Raw genomic sequence first — 15,298 nt, 5'->3', positions numbered from 1 at the left:
CCCGCCGCAGGGCCTGGCGGGGGGCTGGGGGGGCAGGGGGCAGAGGGCAGGGCGGGTCGGGGTGGGGTTCTGAGCCGCAGGGGGCAGTGGCTCTCCTCCTCCCAGAAACAGGCCCAGGGGGCAGGGTCGGGGGTGGGGGGAGGCTGGGGGAGGAGGGAGAGGGGTTCCCGCCGCTCAGGGCTGAGGGCCTCTCAGAGGATGGTCTCCAGCGCCCTCCGTGTGGACAGGGCCTGGTCAGGCCCAGAGACGACGATTTGTTTTGAGGGACGGGTGTGTCGAGGGGAGCCGAGGACACTGCTGAAGGTTCGGGGTGGGGGCCGGGATGGAGAGAGGACGGAGCGCTGAGGTTGCCGAAGCCAGGAGCTGGGTGTGGCTTGGGGGGTCCCGGTGGACCAGAGAGGTGGAGGGTCCACAGGGAGGGTAGCCCCTCCTGCAGCAGAGGGCGAGAGGGGGTGCCCTGGGCGACACTGACTGAGAGGAGGGTGGAGGGGACAGTGTCCTCCTGGGGCGGGGAGCAGAGGGACCCCACCCAGGCCTCCCTGCCTCCACCTGGGCTGAGGGGCAACGGAGACCGGTCCATTAGCCTCCCCACCAACCCCGGACCCCGCCCTGAGGCCACAGGCCTCTCCGCTGGTTAGCGGAGGATGGCCTAGGGCCGTGCAGCGCGCCAGCGCCAGCCCCCTTGGCCTTCCCTCATTCCTGGAGCGGGTGGGGCCCACAGTCTCCGCCTGGCACCGTAGAGGCTCCGGGCCGCCTCCCCTTCCTTGGACGTCGGACTTGGACCGCTCGGCCCTCGGCCCTCAGCGCTTCCTGCGGAGATAAGGACCCCTCCCCCGCCGCCGCGCAGCTCCATGGAGGCCTGGGCGTTGCCGCACAGACTCCCCCCACCCCCAACATCCCGCAGAATCTCCAGCCCTGCCGTTGATGAGTGTCCCCGCCTTGGGAGGGGATGTCCCGTTTCGGAGTCCCAGGGGAGTTCCGCTGCGGTCCCGACGGACGTCCAGGGGCGGGCCGAAGGGGGGCTCGGTGGAGACTGGGGCGGGGCGACCTTCTGGCCCCACGCGTGATGAAGGCGGAGGGCAGTTCGTGGGGGAGGGCTACTAGGCTGAGAATGCCCTGGTAGGTGCCCCCGCCCTGTATCTAGGGAAAGGCCCGGAAAGGTACGACACGCTCGTTTGCATCTATCTGCATGATAGCGGTTACCTTCCGGGCTCCAGCACTCTGAGGTGGGGGCTGGGGTGCTCCCTCCCGCTCTGGGGAGCCCCCGCCCAGAGTCCGGGGCGAGGGCGGGGCTCCTCCGGGGTTCCAGCCCCGTCCAGTCGGCGAGAGAACCCGCCGACCTCCTGCACCCCTCGGACCTCGCTCTGCGGTCGGCCAGGCCCGGGTCCTGCTCTAAGGCGAGGGTGGACCAGATGACCTTTCTAGGCCTGTAGGCTGGAATCCGAGGCCTCCGGGTCCAAGTTCGGGACCCGGGCGGGCGGGGCGCTGGGGGCGTGTCCCAAAGGGGCGGAGCCCAGGGGTCCTTGAAAGACGCGGGCCGGGCGCGGCCCCCGCAGTCCAGCGCTCCGCTCTGCTCCCGCCTGGCCGCCTGCCCCGATCCGGTGCCAGCATGCCCAAGTGCCCCAAATGCAGCAAGGAGGTGTACTTCGGTGAGCGCGCCCCACCCTCGCCCTCTCCGCCCCACGCGGAAGCGCGGCCCAGGGTCCATCCCGAGGGGCTGTCCGGGTGGGCCGGGGGCGCAGGGGGACCTCGGGAAGCGCCTCGAGGCGACACCTAGCCTTGCTGGTGGCCGTCTGGGTGTGCCGGTCGGGCCCCCTGCGTCTGGCCGCCGTCCATCTCCGCCCCGCTCTCTCTCCGGGTCTCACTGAGTCTCCGGTCTGAATCTCCCTGACTCTGTGTCTCCCTGTCTCCGGGTCCCGCTATCTCGCCCCTTCCCTGGCGCGCCCTAGGCGGGGACCCCGGCGGATAGGAAGGAACACAGGGTTCGGGCGGCTTCTCCCATCGTTAAGTAGAAACAGACGCGGAAACCCGCGCCCCGGGCGGCGCAACCCCGGGCGCCGCCTCCCGCCCCGCGCCCCGGGCCCCAGGGGAGGTGTGGGGGGCAGGAGGAAGTGGGAGGTCCCTCCCGCCCCAGCACTGCGGTCGCCGGTGCAGAGGCGGGGGAGAGCTCAGTCCGGGAGCCGGGCCCGGTCCTGCCCGAGACCTCCACCTCCTCCTCTCCCAGCCCCAACCAAGCCCTCGGGGTGCCCCGAGGACCAGCGCCCACTCCCGCTCCTTAGGCGGGACGGTTTGGGGACTGGAAGTGCCCCACCCGCGGGGGCACAGGTGCCGCTGAGCCCCCGGGTGGGCCACGGGGCGCTGTAGGCGGGCCTTGGCAGAGGCGTCTGGAGAGCGTGGGTGTGAGCGTGTGCCCCCGTTTCACGGGGTCTCGTCTGTGCCTCTGCAGCTGAGCGGGTGACTTCCCTGGGGAAGGACTGGCATCGGCCTTGCCTCAAGTGTGAGAAATGTGGGAAGACGCTGACCTCCGGAGGTCATGCCGAGGTCGGTGGGGCCTGGCGGGGCCAGCGGGGAGGCTGAGGGGTAAGGGCAGGGCGCGACGGCAGAGCCTCATGGCCGCTCTCCCTGCAGCATGAAGGCAAACCCTACTGCAACCACCCGTGCTACGCAGCCATGTTCGGACCCAAGGGTATGCTCCCCACGCCCCGCCCGACCCAGCCCTCCACAGCCCCTGGCCCCCCCTAACCTGCCCTCTACCTCTCTGCAGGCTTTGGGCGCGGCGGAGCCGAGAGCCACACTTTCAAGTAAACCCAGGTACCTCCCCACGCCTCACCCCGCTCCGCCCAGTGGCCCTGAGCATGCGTCCCTGACAGTGAGGTCTGAGCGCCCCGGGCCTGCACTCACCTGTGTCTTTGTCTGTCTCTGCACAGGTTTTGGAGACCCATCTCCAGCTGTCCGCTGGGCTGCTGCCCTCCAGGCTGATGGCACGCCTTTCTCCACAGGCACCTGGGGCTCCCCTCTAGACCCCCATGCCCTCAATAAATGTGGACACTTGGAAGACCTGCTTGTGCTTTTGCATCCCTGGAGCAACGGTGCAGGGGCGTGGCCAGGGTCCTGACACCAGGCCATGGCGGGCACTCCTGGGGGTCCCGACGCCAGGCCATGCTGGCACTCCCGCTTGCTGCCTGCTGCCCTGGTGGGGCAGGGCTGCTCTGCGGGGAGCCACGCTGGACAGCCCCTCGTCCAGATGTGCAGCTCTCCTCTCTCGTTCTGCAACGGGTCAGCAGGAACCGAGGGCGCAGGGTGAATCGCTGAGCTGGTTCCGCTTTTGAGAAGCTTTGGGGCGCTGTGGTGGGGAGCCCTTGCCCGCCCTCCCCATTTCCTGTGGCTCCACCCTTGCCTCCATTCCCCACCCCACCCCGCCAGATGGAGCCAGCCCCCTCTGGGCATCCACCCAGACAACACTCGCCTCATCTGCCCCCACCCGACGCCCAGGGGCTAGCACGTGGCCGCTGCCCGCTGGGCGACTGTGAGGACCGGCTGGGGAGCGACGGCTAGGGGCTGTCTCACGTCAGCCTGAGACTCCCTCAGAGCCCTGCCCGTTCCCGCTGCTTGGTCACTGCTGCTCTGGCTCTGGCAGACTGCCCGTCCCAGGACTTGATCTAAAGAGCCCAGAGGGGGCATCTCAGCCTTGCGTGTGGCCTCCTCCCTGCCCCATGGCTTGGCTGTGGGTCTGGCAGGCCAGTGCTGGACAGGCGTGGGGGTCCCCAGGGAGGTGTGTGGGGTCACGTGTGTGTGTGAGAGGGATTTGGGTGGTTCAGAGAACTCCGAGGGGTGGGAGCTGGAGAGCCTCTGGGGATGGATGGGACCAAAGAGGATGGGGCAGAGGATGCCGAGTGAGCCTGGGTGTCCCAGTGTGCGCGGCCGCGGGAGTGGAGGTGTCTTGGGGGCCCGGGGACTGAGGGCTGGTGGGCAGAGCAAGTGCAGAGTGGGGAGTGTGTGTACAGGAAAGTCTGCCTTGAGCTGCTGGGAGGCGGCCCTGAAGAGGCAGCCGACTCCTGGCCCCATCGCGTGGTTCGCTGTCTGGGGGTGAGGGGCCGATGACTGCTTACAGAGCTGAGAAGAGTGGGTTAGCCAGGCCTCAGGCTGGGAAGGAGGGTACTCCACGCAGAAGGCCCAGCAGGTGCGAAGACCAGAGAGGGAAAAGGGCTCAGGAACCACTGTGGGCAAAGTCTGCCGGCACTACGGCTGGTGGGCCTAACCAGGGTGGTCTCCGAGCTTGGAGACAGAAGACAGCCAGACTGGAAGTCTGTGCTGGTCCCAGCCCTAGGTGAAGGAGGACCCTGGAGGGGACTGAAATTGGGGGTGAGGGGGCAGACAGCAATGCCCCCATGCCCGTGGCGGGAGGACTCTTGGGAGGTAAGCTGCTAGTGGGTGGCCAGTGAAACAGCCTCCTGGGGTCGGGGTGCCTGGGTCAGAGGCCAAGTTCTAGAGAAGGGGGTCACTTCTGCGGGGGACACAGGGATGAGCATCTGGCTGTGCCTGAGATGGGGGCAGGCAGAGGTGAGGACTGGGAGGGAGATGGAAGAGTCAGGCGTGCCCACACTTCCCGTCTGCTTGGCCAAGGCTGGGGTTGTCCGGGGAGCACTTTCTGTGCCTTTCCCTCCCCTACGCTCGCCCTCTTTACAGCTTTACTGAGGCATAATTTCATGCCATAAAACTCACCTATGCACATTCCGTGCTTTTTAACCAGTTCACAGAGTTCTGCAACCATCAGCACAATCCAGCTATAGACCAGTCTCCTCGCCCACAAAAATTCCCTCATGCCCATCTGCTGCCACACCCCGGTCCCAGCCTCTGTCCAGGTCACCTGCTTCCTGTCTCTGTACACATGCTTTCTGAACACTTCCTATAGATGAAAAGTAATATTCGTTGGAAGGACTGAGCTGAAGCTCTACTATTACGGCCACCTGATGCAAAGAGCTGACTCGTTGGAAAAGACCCTGACGCTGGGAAAGATTGAAGGCAGGAGGAGGAGGGGGCCACAGAGGATCAGATGGTTGGATGGCGACACACTCAATGCACATGAGTTTGAGCAAATTCTGGGAGACGATGAAGGGCAGGGAAGCTGGCGTGCTGCAGTCCATGGGGTCGCAAAGAGTTGGACACAACTTAGCAACTGAACAAAACATACCACGTGGTGTTTTGTATCTGGCCTCCTCCATGTCTCTGCGAGTCCTCATAGATTCCGGGCACTTGTACTGCGGGCCTCCCTGGTGGCTCAGAGGTTAAAGCGTCTGACTGGAATGCAGGAGACCCGGGTTCGATTCCTGGGTGGGGAAGATCCCCTGGAGAAGGAAATGGCATGGGGTCGTAAAGAGTCGGACAGGACTGAGCGACTTCACTCACTCGCTTACTAGTAAACTTAATAAGGCTAGCTCTGAAATTACCCAAACTGCTTTCCAAAGTGGCCGTGCGGATCCCGCTCCTCAGTGGTAGGAAGAAGGCTGAAGGGCCAGGACAGAGGCAGGCAGGGGTGGGGTGGGGGCTGGCTAGGCAGAAGCTGGACTGGACAGGAAGGGGCCGGGCGGGGGTCAGCAGGCGTAGGATTGAGGGGGAGAGGAGCACCCGCCTGCGTGACGCGGGGGGCTGATCGGTCTAGGGACGTCCCCCGGGGCCCGGGTGCCGGGCCCCGCGTCTGCGGCCTGGCGCGCGCGGCAGGGCCCGGGAGCCCGCAGCGGCCTGGCCCAAGAGGGCTCGAGGAGGCAGAGGATCGCTCCCGGCGTTGTTGGCGCCCAGCAGCACTGCCCTCCAGCCGCCGGCGGTTGCCCGGCCGCCGTTTGGAGCAACCGGAGGTGCGGAGCTGATTGGTGGGATCCGGACAAGGCGTGTCGGGGTTGCTGAGCTTGAGTCGCGGAGGACGGGCCCCGCGGAACTCTCAACGCTGATTGGTTCTCGACGCACCGGAAGTGCCTCCGCACGGGGCGGCACAGACAGCACCCAATGCCGGGGGCGCCGCTCATTGGGGGAGCTGGAGGCGTGTCCCAGCCGGCGCGGTGATTGGGCGGGCAGGCCCGAGCGGGACTTGCGCGGCGATTGGGCGCGGGGACCCCGCGCTCGCGGGGATTGGACGCGCGGAGGCGGTGGCGCGCAGTCCGGGGAAGGCCAGTGGGAGCTCCATGGGGAGGCGGCGGCGGCGCCGGCCCGACTCGGCGGACGCGGCCCGGGCTCTGCCCGAGGCCATCGCTGCGTTGAGCCGGACGCTGCCCGCCGCGCCCAGCCCCGAGACCTTCCGCCGCGCCAAGTTCGACCGTCCGGAGGCGGTGAGGCCAGCAGGGCAGGCAGCCGGGCGCGGGGGGCCCGCGGGTGGACCAAGGGAGGTGGCCAGCTCCACTGGCAATGGTTCTTTGACCCCCGCAGGCCCCCGCGCTCTGGCGGCTGCTTTTCCGTGTGCTCTCGCCGCTGCCCGCCGACGGCGCCTCGGCCTCGCTCGCCCTGGGTAAGCCTTCCCGCCAGGCCCGCCCCGGCCGGCCGCGGCCCCGCCCTCCATCCCACTCACGGGACAGCCCCCTGCAGAGCCCCCCCCCCCGCCCCGCCTCCCCGTCAGACCCGTCCTGGTGGCCCCGCCCCTCCCCGCCTCCTGGCTAGGTCCCCGCGTCCCTTCGGGACCCTCCCGAGCCTGCTCTCTGCTCTGGGGTCGCGCGTGGGGCCCTTCCTTAGAGTCTGGGGGAGTGTCGCCTCCAGTGGGTGGCCCCCCTGAGCTGGCGTCTCCTATCGCAGAGGCTCAAGCCCGCTGGGTGAAGTCGGCGCTGCGCTCCCAGGGCTACCCGAGGCGGGCGCTGGTGCAGCTCCCGGACGAAGGCTCACAGGGTGGCCGCGAGCTGCTGCTGGCCCTGGCCTGGCTCTTGGCCCGCGGGCCCCTGCCCGAGCGGCTGCTGACCCAGAGCCACGTGCGGCTGGGCGACGAGATGCCCGTGTGCGAGGTGGGTGCAGGAATCCCAGCTTGGGCCGGAATCCGGGGTGCGGGAGCTGGATCGGCGGGGTCGGCCCTGTGGGGGTCAGTGTTGCCCTCCTGAATGCCCGGGCGAGCACACGGAGGCAGAGCAGGGCCCAGTGTGTACACAGGGTCTGTCCTCAACTATTCCTGGCCCCCCTCAGACTTGGCTGTGGTCACTCCCATGGGCCTCCTTTCCCTTTGGGGGTACCTGTGTGGGGTGCGGGGGCAGCGTGTGACCATTGCCCCCTCCGCAGTGTGAGGCCCTGGCCGGCCCTGGCCTGCCTGCTCCCGGTGTGGAAGCAGAAGGCCGTGTGGACATCCGCCACCTGCAGTGGCTGATGGGGAAGCTGCGGCTCCGGTGGCGAAACCTGATGGCCGGTCAGCAGGAGCAGTGCGCCCTCCTGGGCAAGGTAGTGCCACTCTTGCAGCGTGTCTCTGCTGCACAGGCCTGTCCAGCTCCCCAGTCCAGGATGGGGCCGGCCTTTGGCTGGATGTGGGTCTTCCCAGGCCTGGCTGGGGACTGACTGGTTGAGGGTGGCCTGACGGTGGGACGCCAGGGCTCCGGATTGTCCAGGAGGGGCCTTGAGCAGGTGCTGCTGGGCGTCTGTGGGGCAGGGAATGAGGGAAGCCGGGGGGGAAGGCACCTGGTCCTCCCTGAGTGTGGCTTGGGCACGGTGGGCAGCTCTCTCGGGGGTCCTGAAGGCTGGCAGGGCTCAGCTGTGGGGGCACAGGGGTCCCCCCACTGGCCCAGGGCATGTTCTGGGCTGAGAATGACGGGGTAGGTGGCCCGGGTTCTCTCCAGCACAGGACTCTGGTGCTGGCACCCCTGGCAGAGGGTCTTTTGCTCAGCTTGCGCTCCTGGGGTGCCTTCACTCCCTGTCTGGGCTCCAGCTGCCCCTGCTGTGTGGGCCGTGCCCCCCGCTGGCCTCCCTGCTGCCTTCAGGCCTCCCCTCGCTGGTGCACCTCCCTTCCCCCCAGACCCAGGCAGGCTGTGTCCCTGCCATTGGCCTCACTGGACCACCGAGCCTGTCCGGGGCTGTTTCTGCCACTGCCCAGGCCTGCCACTGGATGAGCTGAGGAGGGCACAGGGGTGCGGGAGCCGGGTGGGGGTGCTCCTCCCTCTGCAGGGCCTCCTGGTGGGCCCCGAGCCAGCCGCAGCAGTGCTGACTACTCTCCCTTGCTGGGCCCTCTCTGAGCCCCCTTTGCTGGTCTGTGCCTTGCCTAGTGCTGGGGGGCACCCGCAGGCTCACATGGGGTCTGCGCTGCGTTTCAGATCCACTCATACACCCGTGGCTGCCACAGTGACCGTAGCCTTGGCCACCTGTCTGTCACCGAAACGGAGCTGCTCAGAGACCCCGAGGGCGGCCGGCAGGTGAGGCTGGTGGGACCGAGGTGGGCGTGGCCCAAGGTGAGAAGGGGCCTGGGAGGGTGGCGCCCCCAGGCAGTGGATCGGCTGTGGGTGGTCGTCAGGCTCACCGTCTGGCTTGCGTGGGGGATGGGCACAACCTCTGTCCCTCTCCTTGCCCCGGCCTGCCAGTGCCGCCATGAGTGTGTGTGTGGCTGGGTCCAGTCTGGGCCGTGGGGAGAGCACAGGTGTCGGGCGGCTGGCAGCCAGCCGTGTTGGTGGCGGGGGGACACTGGAATTAAGGAAGACGCCCAGGGCCTGGGCTGACGGGTGTGGGTGCCTGTGGAGGTGTCGCCTGGTGACGGGCTGGGAGTGGCCCACTCTGCTGACCTTCTTTTCAGGAGCCCCCTCCATTACTGTGTCCTGCCCAGAGGCTCACGTGGCCAGGGGCTCCTGGGACAGAGCGGTGGCTGCGGCTCGAGTGCCGGGCTCTGGCTGTCCAGAGTGAGGCTGGCACTGCCTGGCCTGGGGGCACTTGGCCAGGCAGAATGCCTGAGGCTCAGGATGGGCCCGGCAGGTCTCGGTGGCACTGCTGCGTGCTCCTGGGGGTCTGCTACCTGAGGTGGGGCCAGGGTGGCCCGTGGGGCCCACCTGGCTGGCGTTCCTGGCAGCTGTCTGCTGGTTCTGTGGGCAGGACTGTGCTTGGCCCTTGAGGTGCTGAGGCAGCAGCTGGGTGTACTGAGATGCCCTTGGCTTGGTCCCCTTCTGGGGTGACTCAGTGGGGCCCGGGCCTCCTGCCTCTGGTCCCCTGGTCAGGGGACCATGGGGGCTGTGGCAGCCCCAGCCTGGTGCTGTCTGGGACCCCAGCCTCCGTGGACGCTGGGTGGGGGGTGGCGCTCCCCCTCCGCCTGGGGGCTGGTGTGAGTTGGTGCCACAGGACTGAAAACAGTGTCGTGGCCAGGTCGAGAGGGACGCTGACTTCCTCCCAAGGTTTGAGGATGGTCTGTGGGTGGCAGCTGGGAGCAGCCTACTTGAAGGGCCTGTGCTCTCGGGATGGGTCCCAGAAGTTTCTGGGATGGTCTCTGGTTGCTGTCAGTGGCCAGGCTCACTGTGGGGCGCTGGGCATTGTCCTTGTCCCCCATCTGCTTCTGTACGGCCTGCGTGTGGGGGGTATGGGCACCCCTGGGACAGTTCTTGGGAACCGATGAAGCTGCTTTTCTCACTTGCCACCAGGTGCGTGCGTGCGTGCATGCGTGCGTGCATGCGTGCGTGCATGCGTGCGTGCATGCGTGCGTGCATGTGTGTGTGTTTGCGTGCATGCGTGTGTGTGCATGTGTGTGTGCACGCGTGTGTTTGCATGTGTGCATATGCGTGTGTATGTGTGCATGCATGTGCGTGCATGCGTGTGCGTGCATGCGTGTGTGCGTGTGTGTGTGCACGCATGCGTGTGTGTGCGTGCATGTGTGTGTGTGTGTGTGTGTGTGTGTGGTATGGGCATGTGGCTCTGCCCTCCCAGGTCCACAGCCCTCCCCCAGGTTACGGGGTGGCTCTCACCGCAGGGAAGCCTGCCTCTACCCTGCTCCACTGGCTCTGGGCTGGGCCTTGACCTGGTGTTCCAGGCCTCCCTGCCGTCTGGCCAGCGGTGCCCAGCCCCCGGTGGCATGCCAATGTTCGTGGCCTGGGGCTCCATGCAGCTTCTGAGAAGGTCGGCAGGGCAGCCTCAATGCTGGCTCCGGCTGCTTGTTGGGCCCTGGAGTACATTCTGGGCTGTCTTCTAGGAGTGGCCTGGGCCTTCCCAGGGGACCAGAGGCCTGGGAGGCTGTGGAGGCCGATGTGTCTGTCTCTTGCTGTGGGACCTCTGGGTGGACCACACCTGGCCTCACCCCCTTCGGCTTCCTGAGGCCGTGGCGGCCTGGGCAGGCGGGGGGGGCTCAGCACAGGGGCCGCCTGGGCCCACACGCGCCGGTGCGGGGTCTGCAGGTGCGGGCGTGGGGGCAGGGCGGGGCGCAGGGGGCCGTATGGCTGTGCTCTCCATGCTGGGCCCCTGGCCTGTCCTCCGTCACCCTGAGCCAGGCACCGCACAGCCCCTGCCCTGCCTTTGGGTTTAGGGGGTTACAGGGGAGGGGCTTCCCAGAGCCCAGAAGTCTGCTGTCCAGGACCCCCAGCTGCCCGAAGCCTCCAGGGTGCCACCCTCCGTCAGTGGGGGTGTGGCGTGGAGTCCCGAGTGAGGGGTACCAGCACTTGGCCCCCACCCGCAGGACCCGTGGTTGTGGTGGGCACGGGGGCTCCCGGGGTGGTTGAAGGCCTGGCGGGCTTGGCCTGGGGGTGCCAGAGGTGAGGCCGCCCGCTCCGCCCGTCAGCCTGCTGTGAGACGGCTCAGCTCGCCTGGGCCGGCCAGGCTCGGAGGCGGGAGTGTGGTGAGCACGATGGCGGGGCCCTGTGCTTGGCTCTGACCCGCGGGGCTTGTGTTGCAGCTGTTGCAGCTGCTGGAGACGGAGAATGCGCGGCTGGAAGCGGCCCTGGAGTGGCGGCGCCGGGAGCTGGTCTTCTGGCAGTGGGCGGTCAGGAGGCACCCCCATCCCTGCCTGTGCTTCCCCTCTGCACCCCTCCCCTCCCGTCCCACCCCTCCCCTCCCCTCCCCTCCCCTGCCCTCCCCTGCCCTGGCCACGGCAGCCCTGGGCCTTGGTGGGTCTTCCTATTCTCCAGGAGAGAAGAGAGGTCTCGGGGATGCCCCTTCGCCGAACCCTGAAGCCGGTTTTTCACCTGGCCTTGGGTTTTGAGTGTGGGGCTCTTTTCAGACATCTGTCTGTCCCGTCTCCACCCTTCCCAGCTCCTGGGGAGACCCAGACTCCTCAGGGGGTCTCAGCCTTCTGGAAGTTTGGCCTCTGTGCGTCCCTGGTATCCAGGCCCCCTGGGGTGAGGGTCCGTCCAGCCCCCTCTGTGGCCTTGGGGCGGGAGCTGAGCCCTGCTCGCTGTCCCCGCTGGCTGGGGAACCTGGCCCATGGTCGAGGCCTGGGCCTGCCACCCTCCTTCTCACTGAGGTCTCTCCCTGCAGGACACAGTCCTGGACGCCTGCTCCCCGGAGGACTCACCGCCCACGTTTCTGCCCAAGATCCCCGAGTCGGGGGCTGGAATGGCAGGGCTGCTGGCCCGGGAGCTGCTGGCCTTGCAGGAGGAGCTGCGGGAGGCGGCAGAGGCCCGGCGGGCTGCCTGGCAGGCTGCGGTGAGCTGGGCCACTTGGCCGTGGGCTTCCATGCTGGGGTTGCTCTATTCGCTGTTTGGAAGATGTGGGCTCCCCTGCCAGACTCCCCGGTGCCCCACCCCAGCCACCCTGTTGGATGTCTGGAGTGCTGGGTGGGGCTGGAGGTGGGCTCCCCGGGTCTGCGCCCTGGACTCTGAGCAGGCCCCCGGGACTTGGCCTGCAGGCAGCAGCCAGGCCCAGTTCCCCGCCATACCTCAGGGAGGAGCTGGGCCTGAGGCAGGGTGGGCCTGAGGGCTCAGGGCTGTGGAGGTGCTCAGGCTGCGGGCCGCGTCCCAGGCACCCAGCACCCCTGGGTTGGGGCTCAGGTGCTTGATGAGGGTGAGACAGCCTGGAGGGACCAGGCCTCGGCACCAACTTGGGGTCGTCCCCCGCCCCGGGAGCAGTGACGTCCAGGTGGGGCTGGGGCGGGGGTCAGGCTCAGGGAGAGCCCAGGGGCCCGGGGCTCTGTGCTGGTGGGCGGCTCGCCCTTGGCTCACTTGCTGCCGTCTCCTGTGCAGGTTGGTGGCCACGGGCCTGAGTGGAGAGCCGCGAGGCGGGCCCTGCAGGCGGCCGTGGCCCAGGATCTGGCAGCCCTGCAGCGGGCCTGGGAGCAGGACGAGGGCCGGGCCCGGCCCCACGGGCCCCACCGGCTGGTGAGGACCGAGGCCAGGGTGCCTGGCGGCCCGGGCCTGTGGGCCGCCGAGGCGACGGAGGCGCTCAGGGCCCGGGAGGCCTGCCTGGAGGCAGTGCTGCGCCAGCTGCAGGGCCAGTGTCGGCAGGAGCTGGCCAGGCTGGCAGGAGCGCGGCCTGGCCTCATCTGGGTCCCACCGCCCACGCGCTGAGTGCTGCAGGCGCCCCGCATCCGGACGGCCTTGGACGGGCAGGGTCCATCCCCAGCGGTGCAGGCGCTGGGCCCTGGGGCCCCACATCGGGCAGAGCACGCCTGCACCCTGCGGGCCTGGAGCCGGCCCGGGCTGTGCCCCCGAGGAGGTCATGGCAGCCCACCGTGGTGCCATGGGCGTCAGGCCTCGCTGAGAACTCGGAGGAACGCCGTGGAGGCCTGCTGGCAGAGCCGAGGCTCCAGCTGGCCTCTGTCTGGGGAGGCGGGCACCCCTGAAGCCCGGGGAGGGCCCCTGGGCAGGGTGGTGAGGTGGGGCCGGCCCGGGGCTGCCTGGGTGCTGGACAGACGGGCAGGGCCTGCAGCGCGGGGTGGGTGTTGGGCAGTGTGCCCTCAGTGCCCCTGCACACCCCACTTGGGCCAGCCTGTGCCTGGGACGTGTGTAGTTATGCGTGAGTGTCGGATCGGGATGCCCGATGGGAGCCCTGGGTGGGGGGCTTTGCTCTGTCCCTGGCGGTGGCGCCCAGGGGCCCAGGAGGGAGGCCAGTGCGGACAGAGCGGCTTTGTTTCCGAGGCTGTTCAGGAGTGGGGCCCGGCCTGACAAAGAGCCCTCTGTCCGGGGATGTCCTGCCGGAGCCGGCCTGTCCCCGTCACGGGAGCTCGGTTTCTCATGCCCATGCCCCCCGCCCCGTGGGCACAGCCGGGGCCCGGCCTCCTGGGCCAGGCTGCCCTCTTCCTGGGTCCCTGGGCCCCCCAGAGTACGTTCTCCTTGGTACTTTGCCCTCCGCCTGGGGCACGCTGGCCCATGCCTGGGGCACCAGCTGGTCTGGGCCTTGTCCCGGGGGCGGGGGGGGGGGGGCCTGCCCATGACGCCTCTGCACAGGCCTCTGGAGCATTGGCCAGACCCAGCAGTGGTGAGCGGACACCCCTGTGAGGACCGCCTGTCTGACCCTACCCCGCGGCCGGCCCCTGGGTTCCCTGTACCCCCTCCCCGGCCGGAGCCCTCCCGCCAAGGCCGTGGCTCCCTGCTGCCTGCAGTTGGGGTCCAGGCACCTGACCCAGGCCCTCTGCCTCGGGTGTTGAGGCCACTTCTCATCTCCCTGCCACCACCCTCCTGCCTGCCGGATGGGAACAAGTCCACGGAAGGACTCCCTGCCTCCTGTGGACTCCCTGGGGCCGCGATGGCCACGGCCTTCGGGAACCTGAGCTTTAGAAACGCAAGTGGAAACTCAGTGCCTTGGGACTGTCGCTCCTCTGCTGACCTGTGGGCCCAGTACAGTTCAGCCAGAAGCCCCGTGTGTCCGTGTGTCTGTGGGACTCGGGGTGCTGTGCCTGGAACACGCGGTGGCCTGTCCTGAGAGGCCAGGCTGGTGGGCGGTGGGCCCTCTGTGGTGACCCTGAGGCAGGAGCTTGCCCAGGTTGTGGGGTGCAGGCTGGGCCCCTGGGGTCGGGCTCCTGCTGTCATAATAAGTGAGCATGGTCCTCATCCAGCCACTCTGGGGGCCTGAGGTCCAGTGGGCAGGCCAGAGGCCCTGGAGAATGTGCCCTGGGCCTCAGACCTCACCCGCTCCTTCTCTGACCCTCCGCTGCCTCTCCACCTCTGCACTCCTCCTGGCCTGCCGGCCACCAGAGTCCCCTTCTGCGTGTGATGTGATAGGTTCACAGGCTGGACCCCTGGGCTCAGATCCTGCCCACGACTCCTGGCCTCGCGTGGGGCAGCGCAGGCCCATGTGTGCCCTGGAGCCAGCCTGGCCTCCCACCTGCAGACACAGCCCTGCAGGAGGCGGGCACACCACGCCCCGCTCACTGGGGACTCACTTCATTGAGGCGGAGGCCTGGTCACTGAAAGAAGCTGGAGCTGCAACTCTTTGCGACACCGGCCGTGTCTCAAGGCTGGAGTGGAGCGGATGGAGCTGCCTGTCCAGGGGCCCCAGAGGAGAGGAGACAGGCAGTCAGATGAATCTTGGCGGTAACCAGGGGCAACGGGCAGGGCCGCCTGTGGGTGAGGGGTAGGGTGGGGGTGGGGCGCCTGGATTCAAACCGCGGCCCCCCAAGCCCCCTCAGGCACGTCTTTGGAGGTGGGCGTCCCGCTGTCGCCAAGGGGAGAGGCAAGGAGCTGGGGTCACGGCACGCGGGCCCCCTGCCGAGGCCTCCTGGGGCCCAGGGGCCGAAGCTCCGAGTCTCCTAGAAAACAAGCCCGAAGCAGGACAGCCGCGACTCGGGCAGGGAGGGCTCGCCCCCGGGGGCCTCGCTGGCGGGCCCGCCGCCGTGAAGACCCGTGCTTCTGCCGCAGGACGCGCGGCTTCCAGCCCTCGTGACCTAAGATCCTCGCGTGACGCGGCCAAAAAAAGGCGCTGATCACGTGCGCGTGACTCGAGACGTTCGGCTCTGGGGTCCCACTCGCCCCCGGGCCCCTGTCCTGGGTCACCTGTGGCCTCAGAAGGCGGGGCGAGGGCCCAGGTGCCCCCAGCAGCCGGGCAGCTCTGCCGCCGGCGCCCGGACTCTCATCCCCGCCGCCCCGTCTCCGTTGTCCTCCAGGCGCCGGACCTCCCTGCCCGCTGGCTGGCCCCCATCTCCCTCGCCGTATTTGCACTGGTCGGCCTTGGCCTGGGGGCGTGGCTGGCTAGTCAGGACCACGGTACCCCCAGACGCCCGCGGCCTGAGGGTGTCCCCCAACCCCGCTGGAGTCCAGGTGCGGGTGGGCAGGAGCATCTCCGAGCGGCATGTAAGAGACAGTCCCTGTCGGTTGGGCCCAGCTGGCCCCCCGTGCCCTCCCCGTGGGCGTGGCCGCTGCCCACGAGGTGCCCGTGAGCTCTGGGGGCCTCAGCTGGGTCCTGGCTGCCAAGTGTGGCCTAGCAGCGGGCTCTCAGCTGGGCGGGG

The 15,298-nt window shown here is 68.6% G+C and overlaps 2 protein-coding genes and 1 non-coding gene across 3 annotated transcripts; all 3 read left to right on the top strand.

The window, feature by feature from the left end:
- The first annotated feature begins 1,516 nt into the window (after nt 1-1,516).
- CRIP1 (cysteine rich protein 1) lies at nt 1,517-3,055 on the top strand. Its single transcript, XM_040256786.1, has 5 exons — nt 1,517-1,649; nt 2,447-2,541; nt 2,629-2,686; nt 2,765-2,811; nt 2,928-3,055. The coding sequence occupies exons 1-4, from the start codon at nt 1,610-1,612 to the stop codon at nt 2,803-2,805; spliced, it is 234 nt and encodes a 77-aa protein (XP_040112720.1). The 5' UTR covers nt 1,517-1,609; the 3' UTR covers nt 2,806-2,811; nt 2,928-3,055.
- A 2,212-nt stretch (nt 3,056-5,267) lies between these two features.
- Nucleotides 5,268-5,339, top strand: TRNAS-GGA. The gene has a single exon. It is a non-coding gene; the product is annotated as a tRNA-Ser (tRNA).
- Nucleotides 5,340-6,103: 764 nt separating this feature from the next.
- On the top strand, nt 6,104-13,708 carry TEDC1 (tubulin epsilon and delta complex 1). The gene is made up of 8 exons (XM_040256785.1): nt 6,104-6,320; nt 6,418-6,496; nt 6,778-6,980; nt 7,249-7,404; nt 8,268-8,366; nt 10,814-10,900; nt 11,395-11,562; nt 12,099-13,708. Exons 1-8 carry the CDS (start codon nt 6,177-6,179, stop codon nt 12,420-12,422), a joined length of 1,260 nt encoding a protein of 419 aa, XP_040112719.1. The 5' UTR covers nt 6,104-6,176; the 3' UTR covers nt 12,423-13,708.
- The last annotated feature ends 1,590 nt before the right edge of the window (nt 13,709-15,298 follow it).

The sequence above is a fragment of the Oryx dammah genome, unplaced genomic scaffold (assembly GCF_014754425.2).
Source record: "Oryx dammah isolate SB20612 unplaced genomic scaffold, SCBI_Odam_1.1 HiC_scaffold_16, whole genome shotgun sequence".
NCBI lineage: Eukaryota > Metazoa > Chordata > Mammalia > Artiodactyla > Bovidae > Oryx > Oryx dammah.
The sequence above is the reverse complement of the archived record's forward strand: the minus strand, read 5'-3'. Positions and strand labels throughout refer to the sequence as shown.